The sequence below is a fragment of the Octopus sinensis genome, linkage group LG22 (genome assembly GCF_006345805.1).
Source record: "Octopus sinensis linkage group LG22, ASM634580v1, whole genome shotgun sequence".
Taxonomy (NCBI): Eukaryota; Metazoa; Mollusca; class Cephalopoda; order Octopoda; family Octopodidae; genus Octopus; species Octopus sinensis.
Genome location: NC_043018.1, coordinates 9,775,682 through 9,799,379, shown reverse-complemented (window position 1 = coordinate 9,799,379; position 23,698 = coordinate 9,775,682). Strand labels below are relative to the sequence as shown.

Sequence of the window (23,698 nt, the reverse complement as noted above, 5' to 3'; positions counted from 1 at the left end):
GAGGTGTCAAAGTGGACCCTCAGGATGGGTGAATGACCAGGGTGAAACTGGAAAGAGATAAAAATAGGGGAGATGAGGTGTCAAAGTGGACCCTCAGGATGGGTGAAGGACCAGGGTGAAACTGGAAAGAGATAAAAATAGGGGAGATGAGGTGTCAAAGTGGACCCTCAGGATGGGTGAATGACCAGGGTGAAACTGGAAAGAGATAAAAATAGGGGAGATGAGGTGTCAAAGTGGACCCTCAGGATGGGTGAAGGACCAGGGTGAAACTGGAAAGAGATAAAAATAGGGGAGATGAGGTGTCAAAGTGGACCCTCAGGATGGGTGAAGGACCAGGGTGAAACTGGAAAGAGATAAAAATAGAGGAGATGAGGTGTCAAAGTGGACCCTCAAAATACAAGGTGAGTACAAGGTGCGGTGGGGATAGGAGAATGTGGATGGGTAGAAGCTGTAAGGATGTATGGGAGAGCGAGAGATGGTTAAAGATGGGGATTGGGCCAAGGGGATGAATATGAGGAAGAAAAAGGTTTATATATCAAAACATACCAGTAATTCCTTCTGTTGTTCTTTTATGGTCGGGGGATCAATTCCAGGTGGCTCTTGAGAATATAGATTGTCTCGCAGGTCTTTTATCGTTGTCTTCACCTCGTTGCACTTATCGTAGAACTTTGAGGACACCTGAACCACTTGGTTTAGCTGTCGGTCTCGTTCCAGTGCCGCAGAAGACACACTTTGTGCCAGTCTTACTATTTCACCAACTTTGGCATTCATTTCTTCAACTAAACAAAGAAAAAGAAAAACAGTAAAATTCAGTGATGGAATTTGGGAATTTCTATTTCAACTGAGAGAAATTAAAACTATTGCTTCCCAACCACATGGTCCCAGGTTCCGTCCCACTGCATGGCACCTTGGGCAAGTGTATTCTACTATAGGGTCTAGCCGACCAAAGTTCTATAAGTGGATTTGGCAAACGGAAACTGAAAGAAACCTGTTGTGTGTGTGTGTGTGTGTGTGTGTGTGTGTGTGTGTGTGTGTGTGTATTTGTCCCCCATCACTGCTTATCCAGTGTTGGCCCAAGATGACACACAGTGGTACTGAACCCAAGACCACATGGTTGGGAAGCAAAATTCCTGCTACAGTTACACCTACATCTATAAAAATCTGTGAAAATCAGAGAAATGGAGACACAACATGGTAGAATGTATGACATGATACCAACATCATAAACACCACATGTGACCAACAGATTGTTCAATTCCTACAATCTACAAAATCATTTACAGATGCAGGCACATGTAAATGAACATGTAGCAACAGATTAAATTCCTGCATTAACAGGAAGTTATTATTAATACCACCGCAAGAACTCATTACAACATGTTAACACCATATTGTAATGGCTTCATGTGGTAGCATTATATAATTATTTCCTCTGAACTTTCTACATTAATGAGATTTCTGGTTACTGCTACATGTTGATATCACATGTGGCAAGGGAGAGTCAATTCCTACATTCAAACCAACAACCAAAGTGTCCTTACTTTCTGCTTGGTCTTCCACTCCTTGGTTGATGAGTCGGACGACAGACTGTTGGGCATTTTCGACATTAGATTGGTGTTTCTGTAGACGTTCCATGATCATCTGGAGAGAGAAAGACAGAAGGGAGAGTTTAGAGGAATTGCCTGGCAATGACTGAAGGCATAAGACAACACAGCACCGACCCGTGGCTCAAGCAACACAGCACCGACCCGTGGCTCAAGCAACACAGCGCCAACCCGTGACACAAGCAACACAGCGCCGACCCGTGACACAAGCAACACAGCGCCGACCCGTGGCTCAAGAAACACAGCGCCGACCCGTGGCTCAAGAAACACAGCGCCGACCCGTGGCTCAAGAAACACAGCGCCGAACCGTGGCTCAAGAAACACAGCGCCGACCCGTGGCTCAAGAAACACAGCGCCAACCCGTGGCTCAAGCAACACAGCACCGACCCGTGGCTCAAGCAACACAGCACCGACCCGTGGCTCAAGCAACACAGCGCCAACCCGTGGCTTAAACAACACAGCGCCAACCCGTGGCTCAAACAACACAGCGCTGACCCGTGGCTCAAACAACACAGCGCCGACTCATGGATCAAACAACACAGTGCCGACTCATGGATCAAACAACACAACGCCGACTCATGGATCAAACAACACAACGCCGACTCATGGATCAAACAACACAGCGCCGACTCATGGATCAAACAACAGTGCCGACTCATGGATCAAACAACACAGCGCCGACTCATGGATCAAACAACACAGCGCCGACTCATGACTCAAACAATACAGCGCCGGCTCATGACTCAAACAATACAGTGCCGGCTCATGACTCAAACAATACAGCACTGACTCATGACATGAGTAATATGAACCAAATGTATTTTTATATTGCTTGAATAAGTCATAACTTATGAGTCAAGTAACATGGCACTCACTCACGAGTGTTGGGTTCATCCCTTTGAGCCAGAGAAAAAAGACAATCCATGCAGTGGAAACCCCTCCTCACCTTGCTCCAAAGAAGGTCAAGGGAAATGATATATAATACTAATACAATTGTTCGTTTGTTTTCCACCTGCCTTCGTCTTTTGTTTATTTTCATAAAGCTTCCCGTTATATATATATATATATATATATGTATGTATATATACAAAAAAACCTCACAAGGAAATATATTTTCAAGAGTCCAGTACCAGCCTTGTATGGTTTTACTAACTTTGGCCTGTGAGTTGTGGCCATGCTGGGGCACTGCTGTAAAGCTAATGACATTTCATAATGAATTTAATACAAAACCACTTAAAATGTTATGTTTCACAAATAAAACAATAATAATAACTTACTTTATTGTCTTCGATTTCTTCATATAATTTGTCTGGAGTTGCTGGAATTGGGTCAACATTATTGATGGTCTGGTCCATTTCAGCTAAATCTTCAAGAAGGTTTTCGAGAGTATCAGAAACCTAAAAAGAAAAGAAAGAAAAATATAAAAATACTTTGTATATTTTCATTTGTCTTATTTTTACGCTTTGGTTTTTTGCTGAATTTTTTCTTGAGAACACATTCTCCTTGGAAAATGGCAATTTTGACATCTATTTCTAGTATACAGGCTGTCCACTTTTAGTGGTCAATCCTCTAAATTTTGTGTGTGTGTGTATATATATATATAAATGCATGCATATATGTGTGCTTGTGTATGTGTATAACATTCTGCCATTTGATAACTAAATATAATCATGAATTGAGGATATCAACATATATAATACATACAATAAAATAAGGATATTGTAGGACACCAAGGCAGATATCACAACATTTGTAACACACACAAACATTATATAAGTAAACAATGGGCTTGTTTCAGTTTTTGTCTATCAAATGCACTCACAAGGTTTTGGTCAGCCCAGGGCTATTGTAGAAGCTACTTGCCCATGGTGCCATGCAGTGGGACCAAACTTGAAATCATAGAATTGGGAAGCAAACTCCTTACCACACAACCATGTTTGCAAGTATCGCAACACCTGAGAGTTAATACTAATGATGTGAAAGTATAATTAAATGTAGGAACATTAAAGTGAGTGAAGTGGGGTCAGGTGTGTGATGGCAATTTTGTGAAGGCGTTTGTTTTGAGGGTATCCAGCCATATAAACCAAATGAAATCAGACTGGAACTGGGGCAGCTCTCCAGCTTACCAGTTCTAGTCAAACTGTCTAAAGCCATGCCTGTATGGAAAACAGACACTAAATGATGAAGGTCCCAGGTTCAATTCACTGTGGAGCACTTTGGGTAAGTGACTTCTATTAATGGCTTGGGTCAAATTATGTATTGTTAATAAAATTAGCAGAAAGGAGAACATGTAAGAAAGCAGTCTAGATACCCCTAAAAAAAAGAAAACAGGATGTTCATTATTGGAACTTCTCTGATCATAAGTCTTCATAATAAGATCCGACCCAGGGCTAAAAAATAATACCTTAGAAATATGTTCTCACTGTCAATTAGTTAATTAGGTTCTTTCATATTGCAGCTTGTTGTGTGTTCGATTTTAAACTGCATCTGGTAGTAGAGCCCTAGATTAAGAGTTCTGGGATTTTGAAGAGTGTGGAATCATCTCTTAGTGACTATTTCTCCCAAGTCTACCCAGACCCAAAACAGTGGCACCTGTGAGAGTCACAGCTATGGTTCAATTAGACACACCAGTGGACCCAAGGCAGATGAGGCCCTTCAGCTCTTTAGCTGCTTATCCAAGAGAAGATATCACCATATAAATCCTGCCTCCTGGCCACTGTTAGGCTTTCTGCACTTGTTGCACCAAACCATTGCAAGTTTGAATGCCAAGAGAGTGGCACTGGCACTGCACAAACCATGGCCACCATCATAAGGATTGTCATCATGGAGGATGATCAGGAAACCACCACACCAACATTATCACAGTTTCTTTGTAAGTGCAGCGGACAACAACAAAACACTGAACTACGGATGTCATGCAGTTGTCTTCCTAAACCCTCGGTTGTCAAAGTGACAAGGGAGTCTCTTGTGCGTAAATCACAGAATACTTCCTCCATCTCTATTCAGGAGAGGGTGGCACTATGCATGATTCAATACATTTAATATACCAGGGTCTCTACTCAGCACCCAGTTCACAACCACACCCCATTTTAGACTCAATAAAATTCCAAATACAACTGAAAGCTATTTCTTTCACAATGAGAAATTAAATAAAAGATTTACAACAAAAACAAAAACCAGCAATGCAATGTTGATTAATTGAAATGGTTTAATTATGGCAGTGGCACCTTTAACCATGGAAACGACACTCTTGATTATGGTAATGACTGTTAATTATGACACTGGTGCCCTGCTTACCTCTTGTGTCATGGCTTTTCGTTGTTCCATAAGTTTCTGGGCTTTTTGTCGAGCTTGTAACTTCAAATTGTCGTATTTTGTAATAATGCTTAGCAACTTATTTTGGAGGTCATCAGAATCATCGTCTCCACAGAATTCCATTAGTTCCATGCCTGTATCCTTCAAGTCTTCAACAAATGGCTTGTGATCCTCAATGATCTTCTGAGTAACCTAAGAGATGAAGAAGAACATGGAATTAAAAGAACAAAAGAAGTTCTGAAGAATATTCAAAGTTCGATTATAATTAACAGATGTAAAAATAAAAAATAAAATGAAAATTTTAAAAAATAGGAAATAAATCAAGGAATATTGCCAGATTTAGAGTAGAAATAGGTCCAAGAAGTGTGGAGTGTGGGGTACTGGGTGGAGCTGATGTCAACTTTGGAATTAGGCAGAAGAACTATATTAACTGAAGCTGGTTAAATGTCTGAGATGTGATCATCATCATCACCATCATGATTTTATCTCTGTTTTCCATACTATCCCGAGTTGAACAATTTGGCAGAATCTGACAAGTCAGAGAACCATACCGTGCTCCAATGTTTCAGTTTTGTTAGGGTTTCTATGGCTGGATGCCCTTCCTAATGCCAACCACTTTACAGAGTGTACAGTAGCCTTTTTTCTTTTTTATGTGGCATCAGCACTAAAGAAGTTGTCTTGTCCACAGCAGACCAGCATTGTCCCGGCTCAATTCTACAAAGTGTACCAACTGCTCTTTTCATGGCACGAACACAAATGAATATCTATCTACCTATTATATATGTACATATATGCATGTTTATCTTTAAAGCAGTTTTAAAAAATAACAAGCATTTATTTATGGTTTGATTCTACTGAGAGAAGACCCAAATTTATTGAGAATATCAAGGTGACTGGAAATTCAAGTTTTACCTGAAGACTTGTTCAGGTGGTGAAGTAAGCCAACTAGCAAAACTGGAACTCCCAGTCGACTGGATATCCTTGTGTACATACGTGTGTGTATTCTTTTATTTGTTTCAGTCATTTGACTGTGGCTATGCTGGAGCACTGCCTTTAGTTGAATAAATCGACCCTGGGACTTATTCTTTGTAAGCCTAGTACTTATTCTGTCGGTCTCTTTTACCGAACCACTAAGTTATGGGGATGTAAACACACCAGCATCAGTTATCAAGCAATGGTGGGATGGACAAATACTAACATACACACACACATATATGAAAGGCTTCTTTCAGTTTCTATCTACCAAATCCACTTACAAGGCTTTGGTCGGCCCGAGGCTATAGTAGAAGACACTTGCCCAAGGTGCCACGCAGTGGGACTGAACCTGGTACCAAGTGGTTGGTATGCAAGCTACTTACCACACAGCCACTCCTGTGCATGTGAAAAAAAAAATATATGTATATATAATAAGTTTGCTTCCCAACCACATGGTTCTGGGTTCAGTCCCACCGTGTAGCACCTTGGACAAGTGTCTTCTACTATAGCCTTGGGCTGACCAAAGCCTTGAGAGTGGATTTGGTAAACGGAAACTGAAAGAAACCCGTTGTTTATGTTATATATATATATATATATATATATATGTGTGTGTGTGTGTGTGTGTGCGTTTGTCCCCCCACCATTGCTTCACAACTGATGTTGGTGTGTTTATGTCGCCCGTAACTCGACAATAGAGACCAATAATTCGGCAGTGCTCTAGCATGGCTGCAGTCAAATGAGTGAAACAAATAAAATAAAATAATATATAAATGTATTGCTCATAATTATAAAATTATTTAAGTGACAAACAGACAAAATCATTAACACACTGGGTAAGGTCATCCGTCTTCAAGGTCTGAGTTCAAATCTTGCCATAGTCGACTTTGATTTTCTTCCCTTCAGGATCGATAAAATAAGTACCAGTTGAACACTGGGGTTGATGTAATCAATTTATCCCCTCCCCCAGAATTGCTGGCCTGGTGCCAAAATTTGAAATCCATAATTTTAAATCTATTTAAAGCAGTGAACTGTCAGAATGATTACCGCTCTGGGCAAAATGTTTAGCAGCATTTTGTCCTTCTTTACATTCTGAGTTCAAATTCTGTTGAGGTTGAGTTTAATCATTTTTGGGGTCAATAAAATAAATACCAGTTAAGCAATGGGGTCAATGTAATTGATTTCCCAGCCCCTCATAATTGATGGCCTCGTACTAAAATAAGAAAACAATTATTTGTTCGGTATACTAGCCATCTCAATATGGCTAACCACTAAGGGTGGGTGTTACTGTAGCTTTTAGCCCTAGGAGATCGTCTCCAGCTGGCTTTAGGCACACTTTCTGTGCCCTTATGGTATTTGCGAAGGGAGGTCATCCTTCCCTCGTCAACCTAAGTGATGTTCATACTCTTAAATTATCACCTCCACAATTCTTCATTCTCACCATTAATTAATTATTCTTACTTTTAATTTAGCCATTCTCATTTTTAGATTAGCCATTCATACCTGTAATTATCCATTCTTACCTTCAAATTATCCAGCTGCTTTTTCACTTGATCCAAGTTTTCACCAGATGTGTTTTGAGTTTTAAGCTCTGCTTCCATTTCTTCAAGCCAAGCAGATATTTCCGCCTGGTTCTCGCTAAAATGGGACGCTAGGGGCAAGGCACTTTCCAGGTGTTGCAAACGATCCAAACTAAGCTGACAAACAATATCTGCTTGGGTCTGGATGCTGTCCAGCCGGGATTTAATTGCTTCCGTTTGCGTGTTGGTCGTCTCTCGCAACATGAGATTACATTTGTTGATTATGTCTTTCACACAGTTTCTCTTCATGTTAAGATCGTCATGGAACACCTGCAAATAAAATAAAATGTTCTCTTTACTTTTCTTGCTTATGGTACGTTGGCAGCTATATTAAGGCCACATTATGTCATATTTCCTTCCCACACCTGATATGCGTCTTACATTAATTATCTAATGACTGTAATTACCTTTAAGGAACAGTTTTACAATCTTAACCAATTACCATATCTGCCAACATATAAAATGTGCTTTTGTAAAAAAAAAACTGCCCTGCATCTAATGTCACAGTAATAGAGCTAAGAGACTAAATGTCACAGGCTATGGAACCGATTGAGCATAAGTTTTCTGGGTACAATAATTGTTACTAATAATGAAATATTGAAAACCAGCCAAAATCTCAGTCTGTTAGCACAAATCTACAAGAAATTACTGATGATATGTTGAGGTCACATTATGTTGTATCTCCTTCCCTGGCATAAATAGCCCACACCTGATATGTGTCTTACATTATTTAATGCTGTATTACCTTTAAGAAGCACTTTTTTAAAATTATCTAAATGAAAATTCTCCTAAGAATAAGAAAGGAATGTTAAACTCCATCTGCTTGCCAGCTGTTTGTAATGAGTGGATGATGACAAAACCCATAGCAGTGACAGGCCATCCTGGCAGCTGATCATAGTAACACAAAATGTCACAGCTAAAAACATGGGCTGTATCGCAATTCTCTTGACCAAAACATAAACAAGCATACTGTTGATCTGAAACAAGATAAATTTGAGACGCAGAAGTCCATGACAGTTCATTTATGATAAATTTGTGGTTTCATACTTTATTCCATTACACTGTCACCGCATTGCATTTACATGCACAGGATAATATATTTTTCAATGTGTGCATTACGGAACACTAAATTTTTCCACAAAATATATACATGTAAAATAGGGGGGGGCGGAATGTCTTAGGCAAGAATACATCTTAAGTGAGAGTGCATCCTATGCAAGAGCGCATTTTATAGATGGGCAAAAACGCAAAGTTTTTGGTAACCTGAATGAAGAAGAATTTCCTTTGTTCTTTCTGTTGTACCAAAAGACCATAGATTTATGCAAAATGAAATTTTAATCCATTGTTCTGACTCCTAGAAATCATGAAATGTTTCAATAACTATTCTCGATAGCAGAAACCGGTTCCAAAAATGTTCAATCAACCCCTTTGGAAAATAATCAACATGATAATGATCTTGTTGACTGATTGATCAGTGTAGGGTAAGTAGAACAGGCCATGATACGGGTGGGTCTTTTAGTAAGGAGTTTAAATCCCAAAAGGGTTAATGTAGTTCTTAGCACTTTTACCATCACCACCTCATTAATGGCCAGAAGCCAATGGAATTGACCAACAGAGGAATTTTATCAGGTCAATGTCCAGTTGGTATTTTTGGTTCTACTGAAGATTAGTCTTATAAGAAACACTTGAGTTAATGCATGGTTGTTGTATAATTTACGGACGTCCCTCGCGTGACGTTACAGCCATTCCTCATGGGCTGTTACAGCCGTCCCTCATGCAACGTTACAGCTGTCACACTTTTCCCATATTTACCAATATTTATTAAGTAAACTGTGAGGTAATGCCATTCATGCCTTCCCCAAACAAATCCAACAGAATTAGGTAACAATACCTAAGAAATCCCAACAGTACTTCCTAATATTATTATTATTATTATTATTGTTATCGTTGTTAAGGCAGCAAGCTAGCAAGAATGGTTAGCACACCAGGTAAAATGCTTAGCAGCATTTCATCTGTCTTTACGTTCTGAGTTCAAATTCTGCCGAGGTTGACTTTGCTTTTTATCCTTTCAGAGTTGATAAATTAAGAACCAGTAATACACTGGGGTAAATGTAATCAACCAGTCCCCTCCCCCAAATTTCAAGCCTTGTACCTATAATAAAAAGGATTATTGTTGTTGTTGTTAAAGTATCAACCTGGCAGAATCGTTAGCATGCCGGGCAAAATCCTTAACAATATTTCATCCCTCATTACGCTGCAAGTTCCAATTCTGCCAAAGTCAACTTTGCTTTTCATCCCTTTCAGGGTCAATAGAAAAAAGTTTTGTTTGTTGTTTGTTCCTTCTCAAGCCATGCCTGGCTCATAAGTGCTGGTTTCCCAGTTTCTTGACGTATAGGTTCCCCACCTGGACAGGACGTCGGTCCGTTGCAGGTGAGCTGCAAGATGCAGGAGGAAAGAGTGAGAGAAAGTTGTGGCGAAAGAGTCAGCAGAAGTTTTCCATTACCTTCTGCCAGAGCCATGTGGAGCTTAGGTGTTTCACTCATAAACACACACAACGTCCGGTCTGAGATTCGAACAATAAAAAAAGTACCAGTTTAGCATTAGGGTCAGTGTAATTGACTTAACCCCAACCCCCAAAACTGCTGGCCTCATGCCAAAATTCAAAACCATTATTATTTATCTTACCTGGTGGTCCCTCAGTTGAACAGTGAGTGTGTCAGGATCAGAACTCACAGACTCAGCTGTATTGATCTCATTCTCAGCTTTATCCATGTATTTCAACATACTTTCAATTTCGGTCAAAGCCTGAAACACAAATTACCATCATCATCAATGCCATAATCATCATCATCATCATTATTATTATCATTATTATTATTATTATTAAGAAGGTAGCAAGCTGGCAGAATCATTAGCATGCTGGATGAAATGCTTAGCGATATTTCACCTGTCACTATGTTCTGAGTTCGAATTCCGCCAAGGTCAACTTCGCCTTTCATCCTTTCAGGTTGATAAATTAAGTACCAATTGAGTACTGAGGTAAATGTAGTAGCCTAGTCCCCTCCCCCAAATTTCAAGCCTTGTACCTATAATAAAAAGGATTATTGTTGTTGTTGTTAAAGTATCAACCTGGCAGAATCGTTAGCATGCCGGGCAAAATCCTTAACAATATTTCATCCCTCATTACGCTGCAAGTTCCAATTCTGCCAAAGTCAACTTTGCTTTTCATCCCTTTCAGGGTCAATAGAAAAAAGTTTTGTTTGTTGTTTGTTCCTTCTCAAGCCATGCCTGGCTCATAAGTGCTGGTTTCCCAGTTTCTTGACGTATAGGTTCCCCACCTGGACAGGACGTCGGTCCATTGCAGGTGAGCTGCAAGATGCAGGAGGAAAGAGTGAGAGAAAGTTGTGGCGAAAGAGTCAGCAGAAGTTTTCCATTACCTTCTGCCAGAGCCATGTGGAGCTTAGGTGTTTCACTCATAAACACACACAACGTCCGGTCTGAGATTCGAACAATAAAAAAAGTACCAGTTTAGCATTAGGGTCAGTGTAATTGACTTAACCCCAACCCCCAAAACTGCTGGCCTCATGCCAAAATTCAAAACCATTATTATTTATCTTACCTGGTGGTCCCTCAGTTGAACAGTGAGTGTGTCAGGATCAGAACTCACAGACTCAGCTGTATTGATCTCATTCTCAGCTTTATCCATGTATTTCAACATACTTTCAATTTCGGTCAAAGCCTGAAACACAAATTACCATCATCATCAATGCCATAATCATCATCATCATCATTATTATTATCATTATTATTATTATTATTAAGAAGGTAGCAAGCTGGCAGAATCATTAGCATGCTGGATGAAATGCTTAGCGATATTTCACCTGTCACTATGTTCTGAGTTCGAATTCCGCCAAGGTCAACTTCGCCTTTCATCCTTTCAGGGTTGATAAATTAAGTACCAATTGAGTACTGAGGTAAATGTAGTAGCCTAGTCCCCTCCCCCAAATTTCAGGCCTTGTGCCTATAGCAGAAATTATTATTATTATTATTATCATCATCATCATCAATATCATTATTAAGGTAGTGAGCTGGCAGAATCATTAGCACACCAGGGGAGATGCTTAATGATAGTTTGTCTGCCACTATATTCTGAGTTCAAATTCTGTCGAGGTTGGCTTTGCCTTTCATCCTTTCAGGGTCGATAAATCAAGTACCAGTAAAACACTGGGGTCAATGTAATCAACTGGTCCCCTCCCCCAAAATGGCTGTCTTTGTGGCAAAATTTGAAACCATTATTATTATTACTGTTATTATTACCATTGATATTACTATCCTCATCAGCATTTACATCCATTTTCTAGGCTGGCATGGGTCAGACACTTAGGAGTTGGCAACCCAGAAGACTGTGTCGTTTCTATGGCTGGATGCCCTTCCTAATACCAACCACTTTACAGAGTGTACTGGGTGCATTTTATGTGGCACCAGCATCAGTGAGGTCACCAAGTAATTTACAAGACAAAGATCCCTCAAATGAGAGAAGGGGTGATATTGGTGGGGCGGTGACTTTCTATCATGTGATGGGAGCAAAGTCACCTCCTTCGATACCAACGCAACTGGGGACTTGTGAAAGGGAAATTTTATATACATCAGAACATACAAAACAAGAGCTAACTAAAAATCTGTAAAGCAGTATGGATGTTTACGACAAACTTAAGAAAATGCTTTGGATAGGCAAAGGGTGGAGGTAGTGAACTAGCAAAATTGCTTGCATGGCTGAAAATGCTAACAATGTTTCTTCCAGCTCTTTACATTCTGAGTTCAAATCCCACCAAGATCGACTTTAAGTTTCATGCTTTCAGACTTGGTAAAACAAAGTACCTGTCATGTACTGGAGTTAACACTACCAACCAGTGTCTCCCAACCTATTTCCCTACCCAGGCCCCACTATAACTTTCCAGAAAAATCTATGCCCCATCGGTGGTTGAGAATAAAACAATTTTTAATATTTTATCACAATTATTTAATACAAAAGAATCAACCCAGTAACTCTTCTGTCAAGTACAGAGTACAAAAAAAAGTACATTATTGACCAAATGAATCACTTTGGTGAGATCCTTGTGCTTGGTGACTATGGCACAATGCCACACCACAATTTTCCCAGGCCCCACTGGTGGGGATGTATGCCCCACGTTGGAAATCACTGCTTTCAATTGTTCTGCTTTCCCTCAAAATTGCTGGCCTTTTGGCCAAAATCACGATCCTTTATTCATTTTCTTGACCACTCAGAACAGTTTCAAGATTACAGGTAAAACATAGGATAAGAAATTCGATCTTCCTCCTGGTGACCGCTAAAACTGTTTGAATATCTGAGTAACAACTTGAAGTGATGTTGATCAGAAAGAGAAAAATTTAGTCTCGTGTTTTTATGTCCAATTTCCCACAAGAGCAGGGGTTAGACAAATGTACATAATTCAGCATTGCATTACAGCTGGATGCTCTTCCTGTCACTAACTCTGATCTGTAAGTGGTCCCTCATTCTATACGTCTTGAGAAGGCCAAAGGAAAATTTGTTGACAGGAATCACTCAAATTTCACTTTTGTTGCTCAACAGTTTTTCAAGTGAAGCACACAGAATATAAACATTCACACAACTCTCCACACACACACACACACACACACACACACACACTTTTTCCATTCACTATTCTTGAAAGGGTCATGGAGGTAGAGTCTTCAGGAACCTCTTGCATAGGATCCTATCAGAAGCCACCATCATCTAACGGATTCCCAAGTGTGACCAACTGAGTCTATGGACATTGTCCAACCATCTCATTCTTGATCTAAACATGTCTCTGGCCAGTCGGCTTGGCTTCAAGAATCTGTCTTGTGAATCTTTCCTTTCGCATTCTAACCACATGACCCCACACACACACACACCATATAATTACTGTCAACCAAAGTCCCTCACAAAGAATTTATGGTTGGGTTGGTGCGGAGCAGCTACCATAGAAGACATTCACCCAAGATACCATACAGTGGGATTGAACCCAATACCATGTGGTTAGGAAGCAAGCTTCTTAACTCCTCAGCCATAATGTACAAAAATAAACAAAAGAGAAAGCAAATTACCTCGACTGAAACTTTCTGGACCAATAATTCTGTCAGTTGATGCCATTCTTCTTGCACATCAGCAGCAGCTTCTTTCAAATGGCATCCGTTGGACACGTTCTCCTTTCCAGCAATGTGCTTTACCAAGTCCTTGATGTCATTTATATCGGGTTCTTTAGATTTCTTCTCAGCATACAAAGCGTCTATTTTCGATTTAAACATATGTAAGTTCTGCGATGGTCCTTCACCATTCTGCTGAATCATGCCAATCGAAGACGTCAACCAAGATTTCATCACTCCGATTTTGTCTTCCAAATCTTCGATGTTACCCATCACCTCCTCCAGATCAGAAATCCGTCTCTCTGACAATGTCTCTACGTTTGCAATACGTTCGTTCAAGTCCAAGATTTTTTCTCTGGCACCATTCACATCTGAGGATTCCTTCAACAGATTCTCTAATAAGGTTTTGTTGGTGCTCAGATCCGCTTGAATCCTTCTCTGTTCGTGGATCTGTTCTTCCAAACCTTGCTTCTCGAGACAGATTTCTGAATTCCTCATGAGTTCATCTTCAATTGAAGACAACTGTACTCCAAGATTATCTAGCTGCTTTATCACATTCTTAGATTCAGACAATACTGAATTCAAGACTCCTTCTTTATTCTCGATGGCATGGTAAAGATCTTTGTGAACGGCTTTCTTATCCTCCATCACATCTTTCACACTGTTGGCTTTTGGTGTCATGTTCAGCTCATTCAGTTCGTCGACCAACTTAGTACCGACATGCTGTAAGTCTCGTATTCGCTTCTCTTGATTCAAAACATTAACTTTCAACTGCTTCACCTTTTCAAGTTGGTACGCTTCACTGGAATCCCTCGTGGCATCAGAACCATCTGTGATTCCATCAAACTTGGCTTTTATATCAGAATAATTGGAATTGAGTTTGTTGGAAAGTTCTTGGAAGCTTTTGTCATGTTTTAGGGCGAAGGCCAACTTTGCCAAATAACGTTCGGATTCTTGCACAATCGATCGATATTTGCCCTCCAGGGCCTCGATTTCATCATCAATCATTGCCGATTCTTCTGTTTCTTCTTTGATGGTTGGAAGAATGTGGACACATTTACGGTACCGGTCAACTCCATTCATAAATTCCTACAAATAGAGAAAATATTCAAAGAATGTGTTGCACAATTAAGTTTATAATTGGAGGCTCTAATTAAATTCTTTAATTAATTAACAACCAACAACAAAAATCTAGAATGGCGGCAACCATGTCAGCTATTCTAAGATTATAAAAGACAATCTGATACACAAATCTCTATATATAAATGGCAAAATGTCTGCGTGTGTGTCCTTTATACAAATCCACAATTTTTCAGTTAGAGGGCTCGCACTTTCTATGGTCATTCAAACCCGTCCAAGGGTGGCCGTGCACATCTTTACATTTCCCCAGTCACCCCGCAAAGCCATTAAAAAATCAATAGAAGTGACTTTTTGGTGAATTTTCTATCCAAAACCCAATCAAAATGCCCGAAATTTGATACGCCAATTGAATGCCAGCTAGCTGTATGTGATTGGTCGGAGATTTGGACAGTACTCACGTGTATGTGTGCACACATGCAGCTGTATATGCATGCACTAGCACTATGACCCGGCAACGCTAGTCATATATAAAACAGGTCTCTTATGTAGCGCAATGTTAAGCGTTACTTCATCATCATCCTTCAATGTGGTCAAACAACCACCAATCAGGATTCAGAGGACAGGTTGTACTATTTCATCCTTTTGATCACCGAATACAAAATGTGGCTCATGAGGCCTCCATTTGGCTGTCCTTCTTGAGTCACCATCTCCCCTTCGTATTTCTATCTGCCACATGGTTACCCATTTACAGCTGATTAGAATGGAGCAACATGAAATGAAGAGTCTTGCTCAAGAACACAAGCACCGCCTGGTCCAAAGATTGAAACCACAATCTAGTAATCATGAGGGCCACATTGTAACTACTAGGCCACACACCTTCACTAACTATAAGGTTTACACTGTCACCTGTAATGGGGAAATGTCGGTACACTATCAAATGTAGTGTAAGTGTGGTGTTACACTGCGGAACTATACACTGTCGAGTTGTAGTGTAGCTGTATCGATACCCTGTCAAGATGTAGTTGCTCCCTAATACAAGAATAACAACAAAACCCTAACCCCCTATTATCTCCTTCAGATTCTCTGTCGACAACAGATTAGATTAACAAAGTGGATCAATTAAAAGACTGAGATTATTGTAAGTACACCTTAACCCTTTAATGGTTAAACTGGCCAAATCTGGCCCAATATATTCTACATGGTTTATATTCAAACTGGCGATATCTAGCTTCTCACACCTAACCTACAATGCCATTCTAAAAATAAACAATCACATCATTGAAACCTCAAAGCTGTAAGATAATCCAGGTTTAATCCAAAACAATTTGAGTGAAAAAGTATTACATTTAACAGAGTAATCTGAACACTAAAGGGTTAAAGATTACAGCTGAAATAATTAACACATCGATGTTTACTAATTAATAAACTATGTATTAATCAACATATTGTGTACCAGGTATAATATTGTGTATTAATTAACATAGCTTTGTTTATTAATCAACACACAACTGCAATATTAATTATACACCACTGTATATCAATTAACACACTATTGTTTAATTTATTAATACACTGCTGTGTATTAATTAAAACACTACAATGTATTAATTAAGAGATTGCTGTGTATCATTTAAGAGACCTCTGCTGGCTAAATAACACTAAGATGTATTAATCCTTTAGCATTTAATCTGGTCGTATCCAGCCAAAATTGTCTCCCTGTTTAATGTTCAAACCGACCAGATCCAGCCTCTCACACCTACCCTACAATGTCACTCTAGAAACAAACAAACACACCACTGAAGTCCTGAAGTTATAAGATAATGCAGGATTAACTCAAAGCAATGTGATTAAATAAGCATTGCATTTGATAATCTGAATGCTAAGGGATTCATTAACACTATGTTAATTAATGCATCATTGTTTACTAATTAACACGCCGGTATTTATTAATAAATTCACTAATTCACACAACACTATGCATTAAATAAGAGACCACCATTTACTAATTAGTCATATTCATAATTATCCCTAATCCACCCCACGCACATGCACACGTTTAGCTCTGACCAATATCTTACCTGGGTGTCATCACGGAATTTGTCAGCAAGTTTAACCAAAGCTGAAATATCACCTTCTTTTGCTTTCAGCTCTTCGACATATTTCTGTAAAATAAAATATAAAGCTTTAATAATCATAATACCAACAAAAGATAAATTCAGCAAAGTTTGTAGCACCAGGTGACTGGCTATGCATACCTGAGAATACATCAGGTGGGTGACCATTCACACCTGATTAGTTACTATTTTACTCTGATCATATAAAATAAGGTTAAATGTTGAAATTATCTGAAAAGATTTATTAATAATTTTCTTAAGCATTTACCTCATCTTTACCATTTTAGCAAATATATCATATGATCACATGACTGACCAGACTATCAGATTTTGTTATATATCACTGGACACAATGCACTTTACACCATTTTAGCACTCAAATAATGCCACCCTTCTAGTTAGACAAGCAGGCCAAATTTGATTTATATATATATAAATCAATAAATGGTGGGGTTGTGTTGACCGCACGTGGAGAAATGATAGGAGAGGAAAAATTATAAAAAGGCAGAATGCTAAATTGAAGGTAAATTTTAATGAAAATGGGTGTATGGAAAATTTTAAAAAATATTATATATTAATTCTAACTGGTTTTCGTCGCAATGCGACTTTTCAAGAATTGTAAGGTGAAAAGAAAATTTTTTTTATAATTGAGGAGGGGGGGAAAAAAGAAAATTACATTGTTTTTTGCCGCATTGCGCAGAAAACCGGTTAGAATTAATATATATATATATATTTTTTTTTATTTCTTAAAATTTTCCATACACCCATTGTCATTAAAATTTACCTTCAATTTAGCATTCTGCCTTTTTATAATTTTTCCTTGCCTATATATATATATATATATATATATATATATATATATATATATATATATATATTATATATATATATATATATATATTCGACTGGACAATTGAATGTTGTTATACATTGCTGGTCACAACAATGTCACCACACTGGCTACATGAGCAAGTCAACATTCCTCCCTGATCAAAAGGAAAACAGGAGCAACATGAAACGAAGTGTTTAGCATGAGAAAACAATGTGCCACCTGGCCTGGGGATCGAACCCACATTCTAACGATATTCAGAGCAACAGCCTAACACCCTAGGCTACGCACCTTCACTAGCAAACAAACAAACACACACTCACCATCACCCCCCTCTTCCATCTCCACACCATCCCCATCTAAGGCAGCCATATTTTCCCCTCTAATGTAAGACTCCTTTTTCTGGCCTTCAATATCACTCCTCCCACCACGCAGTTGAAGGGGTTGGTCTTGCAAGTCACTTGGTGACCTCACCAGTGCTGGTGCCATGCAAAAAGCACCTGGTACACACTGTAAAGTGGTTGGCATAAGGAAGGGCATCCAACAATAGAAGCTATGCCAAAACAGACAACAGAGCTTGGTATTAGCCAGCTCCTGCAAAAACCATACACTCTATGCCAGCAGAGAAGACAAATGTTAAATGATGAAGATATATATATATATATATATATATATATATATAAAACCATCATTGGCTGTGTGGTAAGTAGCTTGCTTAACAACCACATGGTTCCGGATTCAGTCCCACTGCATGGCACCTTGGCCAAGTGTCTTCTACTATAGCCTCGGGTCGACCAAAGCCTTGTGAGTGGATTTGGTAGACGGAAACTGAAAGAAGCCCGTCGTATATATGTATATGTATATATGTATATATATATATATATATATATATATATATATATATATATATATGTATATATATATATATATGTATATATATATATATATGTGTGTGTGTGTGCTTGTGTGTCTCTGTTTGCCCCCCCAACATCGCTTGACAACCAATGTTGCTGTGTGTTTACGTCCCCCGTAACTTAGCGCTTTGGCAAAGAGGCTGATAGAATAAGTACTAGGCTTACAAAGAATAAGTCCTGGGGTCAATTTGTTTGACTAAAGGTGGTGCTCCGGCATGGCCACAGTCAAATGACTGAAACAAGTAAAAGAATAAAAAGAGTATTGTTTAATGTCCATCTTCCATGCATGGGTAGGACAGTTCAATGTGTTACGGTGTCTATTTTGGCAGGGATTTTTACAGTTGGATGCCCTTCCTAACACCAACCACTCTGCAGAGTGGACCCTGCACTTTTTACATGGCACTAGCACAGGTGAGGTTAGTTTTGGCATGAATTTTACAGGTGGATGCCTTTCCAGATGTCAACCACTTTACTGACAAGGAATTATGAGAGGGGTTGAGTCATTTGTTTCTATGTATGTTGCAAAATTCATGGTCAACCTTAGGCCAAAGGAGAAGACACTTGCCCAATGTACCATGCAGTGGGATTGAACCTGGAGCCATGTGGTTGGGAAGCAAGCCTCTTACCACCCACACAGCCCTGCCTACGCCTATTTACTAGTTTCAGCTCGAGAGATGTGGCCAAATAAAAGTACGAAGAGGCAACAAACTGGCATCAGTTTATATCAAGGCATTTGTATCCATTACATAATATTACATCATCAGACGCAACTTTACCTGAACTCTCTCTAGATATATATACATACATATATATATATATACTCACCACACCTTTCTATAGTCTATTTACAATACACACATAAACACACACACCCTAGCTGTCTTGGGTTTCAACAACAGGAATAAAGAACACATCAGATAATGTATTCTTAGATATATTATGCCTTAATAAAAGAAAGGTTAATCATACTTGGAATAGCATTTCATGGTATGTCGGCTTGATCCAGAATGATCCGGAGCTAAGTAACAACAACAACAACAAGGAAACTTCTACATGGTCGTTTACCCTGCTAAAAATAACAGCTGAATCTCCCTGAAACCACTCGCCACCATCTTACGAAAGGCCATATAGGATAATATAGGCTAAGCTGCACTAATCCAGAAGAAATGTTAGTAAAATCAGGTCTGGAATGACCTTCGAATGTGGGGTCTGGCTGCTGTTTCAGGGATGACCTGGGCCTCAACAACAGCAAGGATACTTAACAAGAAATTGTGTTTCTGCTTTTCTCTCTCTCTCTCTCAATAAGGTCAAAGGTCAGTAAGCTGTCAAAGGTCATTCATTTGATTAGTGAGCCAGGCTCTCCTCTTATTAAAAATATAACCACATCACTACCACTGCTGCCACCAGCCTTTTATCTTTCACTTATTTCAGTCATTCGACTGCGGCCATGCTGGAGCACTGCCTTGAGCAATTTTTTCTTTAGTCAAATGAATTGACCCTTTTTATTTTGTTAAGCCTGGCATTGATTCTATCGGTCTATTTTGCTGAACCACAAAGTTACAGGGATGTAAACACACCAACACTGGTTGTCAAGCAGTGGTGTGGGACAAACACACACACAAGAATACACACACACACATACATACATATATATATATATGAGCCCAGTCCATTTATGCATGCCTTTCCTCCCTTGGACACAAAGACCTGTTGAGGCAAGCGAAGTCGATATAGGACCTCATCCGACGACAGGCATGCCAACCCCCTTTGCTTGCGAAGACATGTTGGGGCAATCGAAATCGAATTGAACCAGCCAGGATCCCTGGTCTGGTGGTACGTAAAAAGCACTATCCGACTCGTGGCCGATGCCAGCGCCGCCTCAACTGGCTTCCGTGCCGGTGGCACGTAAAATACACCAATCCAACCGTGGCCGTTGCCAGCCTCGCCTGGCACCTGTGCAGGTGGCACGTAAAAAGCACCCACTCCACTCACGGAGTGGTTGGCGTTAGGAAGGGCATCCAGCCGTAGAAACACTGCCAGATCAGACTGGAGCCTGGTGCAGCCTTCTGGCTTCCCAGATCCCCGGTCGAACCGTCCAACCCATGCTAGCATGGAGAACGGACGTTAAACGATGATGATGATGATGATGATATATATATACAATGGGCTTCTTTCAGTTTCCCCCTACCAAATCCACTTGCAAGGCTTTGGTCGGCCCAAGGGAATAGTAAAAGAGACTTGACCAAGGTGCCACCATGCAGTGTGACTGAACCCCGAACCATGTGGTTGGGAAGCAAGCTCCTTACCACAGAGCCATGCCTACAAAATTTTTTTATTGTTTTTCCTGCTTGTTTCAATCCTTATTCTTTGCAGCCATGCTGGAGCACCGCCTTTAGTCGAACAAATCAACCCCAGGACTTATTCTTTTGTAAGCCTAGTATTTATTCTATCAGTCTCTTTTGCCGAACTGCTAAGTTACGGAGACGTAAACAAACCAACATCAGTTGTGAAGTGATTGTAGGTGGGGCAAACACAGACATATACATACATATTCTAATTGTTGTTTCTCTTGTCCACCTTTGTGTTGTCTATCTGCCAAAACGTTTTAATGCCCTCTATTGCATTTGTTCCAAATATATATATATATATATATATATATATATATATATATGAAGAGACAGAGAGGCAGAAACAGGTGGAGAGAGTGAGAGAGAGAGAGAGAGGAGAAAGAGAAGGAGTGGAATAGTGTAATTGGGTAAATTTATTTTTCCCACCACCAACATTAGTGAGGTTGTTGTGTAACTTGCATGACAGAATAAGAACAGGGAGAATGGTCATGGCTGGAATATCTTTGACCACAAGTCTGTTGGACCAACGCTGACTTTGGGCTTAACAATATCTTTGGTCATAGGTCTGGTAGCTCAGAGCTGACCCAAGATGAAACAGCAACATATGTTATGGTTTCTGGTCTTTGGACCTATCTCCTACTTGTCCCTCCACCTCTGTCACCCTTGCTGTGTCCAACCACCCTGGTCCTGCTCAAACCATTAATCAGTCCTTCCACACCACTGGAATCTCCTCCCTGCTCATGCATTTCCAGCAAATGTTGACCTACAACTATTTGAATCGAAAATGAATGGCATCAATATTACCAGTCCCAGAAGGGAGCCTACTAAAGTCATGGGCTCTGCCTCTTCCTCCAGATCCAAAAGGAAAAACAAACAAAAACATCTTTGTCGGGATTGCCTAATATGTAAATGGTCAGAAAACGTGACTGGTGATTGGTCAAGGCGCTCTGTAATTTCATTAATATAAACTCCCGTCGCCGTTAGTAATTACTATAAAATTTTACCATAAGGGAAAATTAGTCTTCGCACATATCTAAAAAGACGCGCGTGCTGAACGAAATGGTATGCGAAAATATTGATAATTCACTGCGTAAAACTAACTTTTTGTTTGACCTAAAACGACCTGCTTCCTCACCCCAAAACACGAGGAGTGGGTGTTTGTTAAACGTCATTCGGTGAAAGGAGGGGTCCAATTGGAAGCCACTCATTTCGCGTGATGAATTTAGTCACACAACTATTTATTTACAGACTTTTAAAAGACGATCACAGTTTAAAATACTGTGGCCTATTAAAGAGAAAGCTTACGTTTATCTACAAGTATTTCAACAATTCGCAAAAACAAAAAATTCTTTAGCAATCAATTTAAAACAATTTTTTTTTAAATTAATCAAAAAATAAATTACATTTAAATTCTGGAAGAAAAAAAAACATTGATTTACAAATGATTAAAAACATAAAAAGGGTTTACCTTGAGCATCCCGTATTGGACTTCGAGATCTTGCTGGGAGACCTTAATACCGTGTCCCTTCTCAACAGCTGTGTCCATCCATTGGTCAAGGTCTTCGACAATATTGTAAAAGTCTTCGAGATCTTCATAAAGATCATCGAATTTCTTCGTCCTCGTCTCGGCTTCATTGGAGGCCTGGATGGAGACACAAAGTGGTAAAGATAGACCCATGGGAGAATAATTCCTCATGTAGAATTGTTTGTTATAATATCCAAAGGAGTTCGATAAATGATGGTAACATCCGTTTTGATTGAAAGCGACACAAACAAAGAGGCATGTTCTTAAGGAAATGGAGAAGATAGGGTTTAAATGAAGACGAATCCAGGAATTTTATCTCAGAGAGAGTGAGGACGTCATGACAGGTTTGAGAGATATTCAGGTGTCCAAGAAAGACTTACAAACACACATGTACGTATACAAAAAATAAATAATAATAATAAAAAAGTGGTTTTAATAACTTTTACGGCCAATGAGATAGTGGTCACCTTTTGTTTATTAAACAATAGCAAACAGTTAAGTATTTCCGTCGAAATTGCTAATTATCTGCTCTGCAACAGGCGAGAAGTGTGTGAAACGTGGCAGCCATCCGTAAAATGGTTGTTTTAAACAAAACAGTGAAAGAGGAATTAAAGTTTAGCCTTTCACAGACAATAGTTAAAAAGAACTTTGTAATTCAGCTGAATTAAATTTCCTTTCTTTCACTCCAGACGACGAACAGTTTTCGTTTGACAAAAATTTAGCACAGATTGGAAGACTGCACCTTAATAATAAAGTTGAACAGCTCACACACATCTGCTGAATAAATTATGATAATCCTTATTTAATATGCCTTGGTGATAATTATTGTATCATCAGCAAAGAGGAAAAGGGATTATATTAATACCATAAACATTGAAAAATACTCAAAAAGAAAAAAAAAGTTGGAAGTTTCTCTAAACGACCTTCTAAATGAAGTCATCCAGAAGTTGACCCTTCTGTTGAGTACAATGGTAAATTAATGAATGGTGAGAAGTCAGTCGGTTTAATTTATCTTCAGTTTATCTCAGCCTCGTCGTTAAATCGACAGTGTAACTCATTACGTAAATACAGTTGGACTAGTTACAGAGAGAGAGAAAAACAAACAAAGCAAACTCGACTGAAATTCGGAGTAAAAACATGCTTAATTTTCTACAACTGCTTCTATACATGTTAAACAAACACAAGCGACTGAAGACTTCTGATATTGGCCAAGAAGAAATTAGTACAAACTTGTCAACTGTTGTTGTTT

General features: G+C 39.3%; 1 protein-coding gene across 7 annotated transcripts in view; it reads right to left on the bottom strand.

The window, feature by feature from the left end:
• LOC115223170 (microtubule-actin cross-linking factor 1) overlaps nucleotides 1-23,698 on the bottom strand; it is a 342,500-nt gene that overhangs the window by 86,834 nt on the left and 231,968 nt on the right. For all 7 annotated transcript variants that reach the window (XM_036512282.1, XM_036512283.1, XM_036512278.1 and 4 more), the window contains 9 exons: nucleotides 22,393-22,566; nucleotides 16,798-16,881; nucleotides 13,601-14,728; nucleotides 11,091-11,210; nucleotides 7,415-7,741; nucleotides 4,902-5,111; nucleotides 2,882-3,001; nucleotides 1,542-1,641; nucleotides 547-779 (listed from right to left, as the gene is read on the bottom strand). In XM_036512282.1, the coding sequence (XP_036368175.1) occupies nucleotides 547-779; nucleotides 1,542-1,641; nucleotides 2,882-3,001; nucleotides 4,902-5,111; nucleotides 7,415-7,741; nucleotides 11,091-11,210; nucleotides 13,601-14,728; nucleotides 16,798-16,881; nucleotides 22,393-22,566 (2,496 nt within the window). The remainder of the gene's footprint in view (nucleotides 1-546; nucleotides 780-1,541; nucleotides 1,642-2,881; nucleotides 3,002-4,901; nucleotides 5,112-7,414; nucleotides 7,742-11,090; nucleotides 11,211-13,600; nucleotides 14,729-16,797; nucleotides 16,882-22,392; nucleotides 22,567-23,698) is intronic.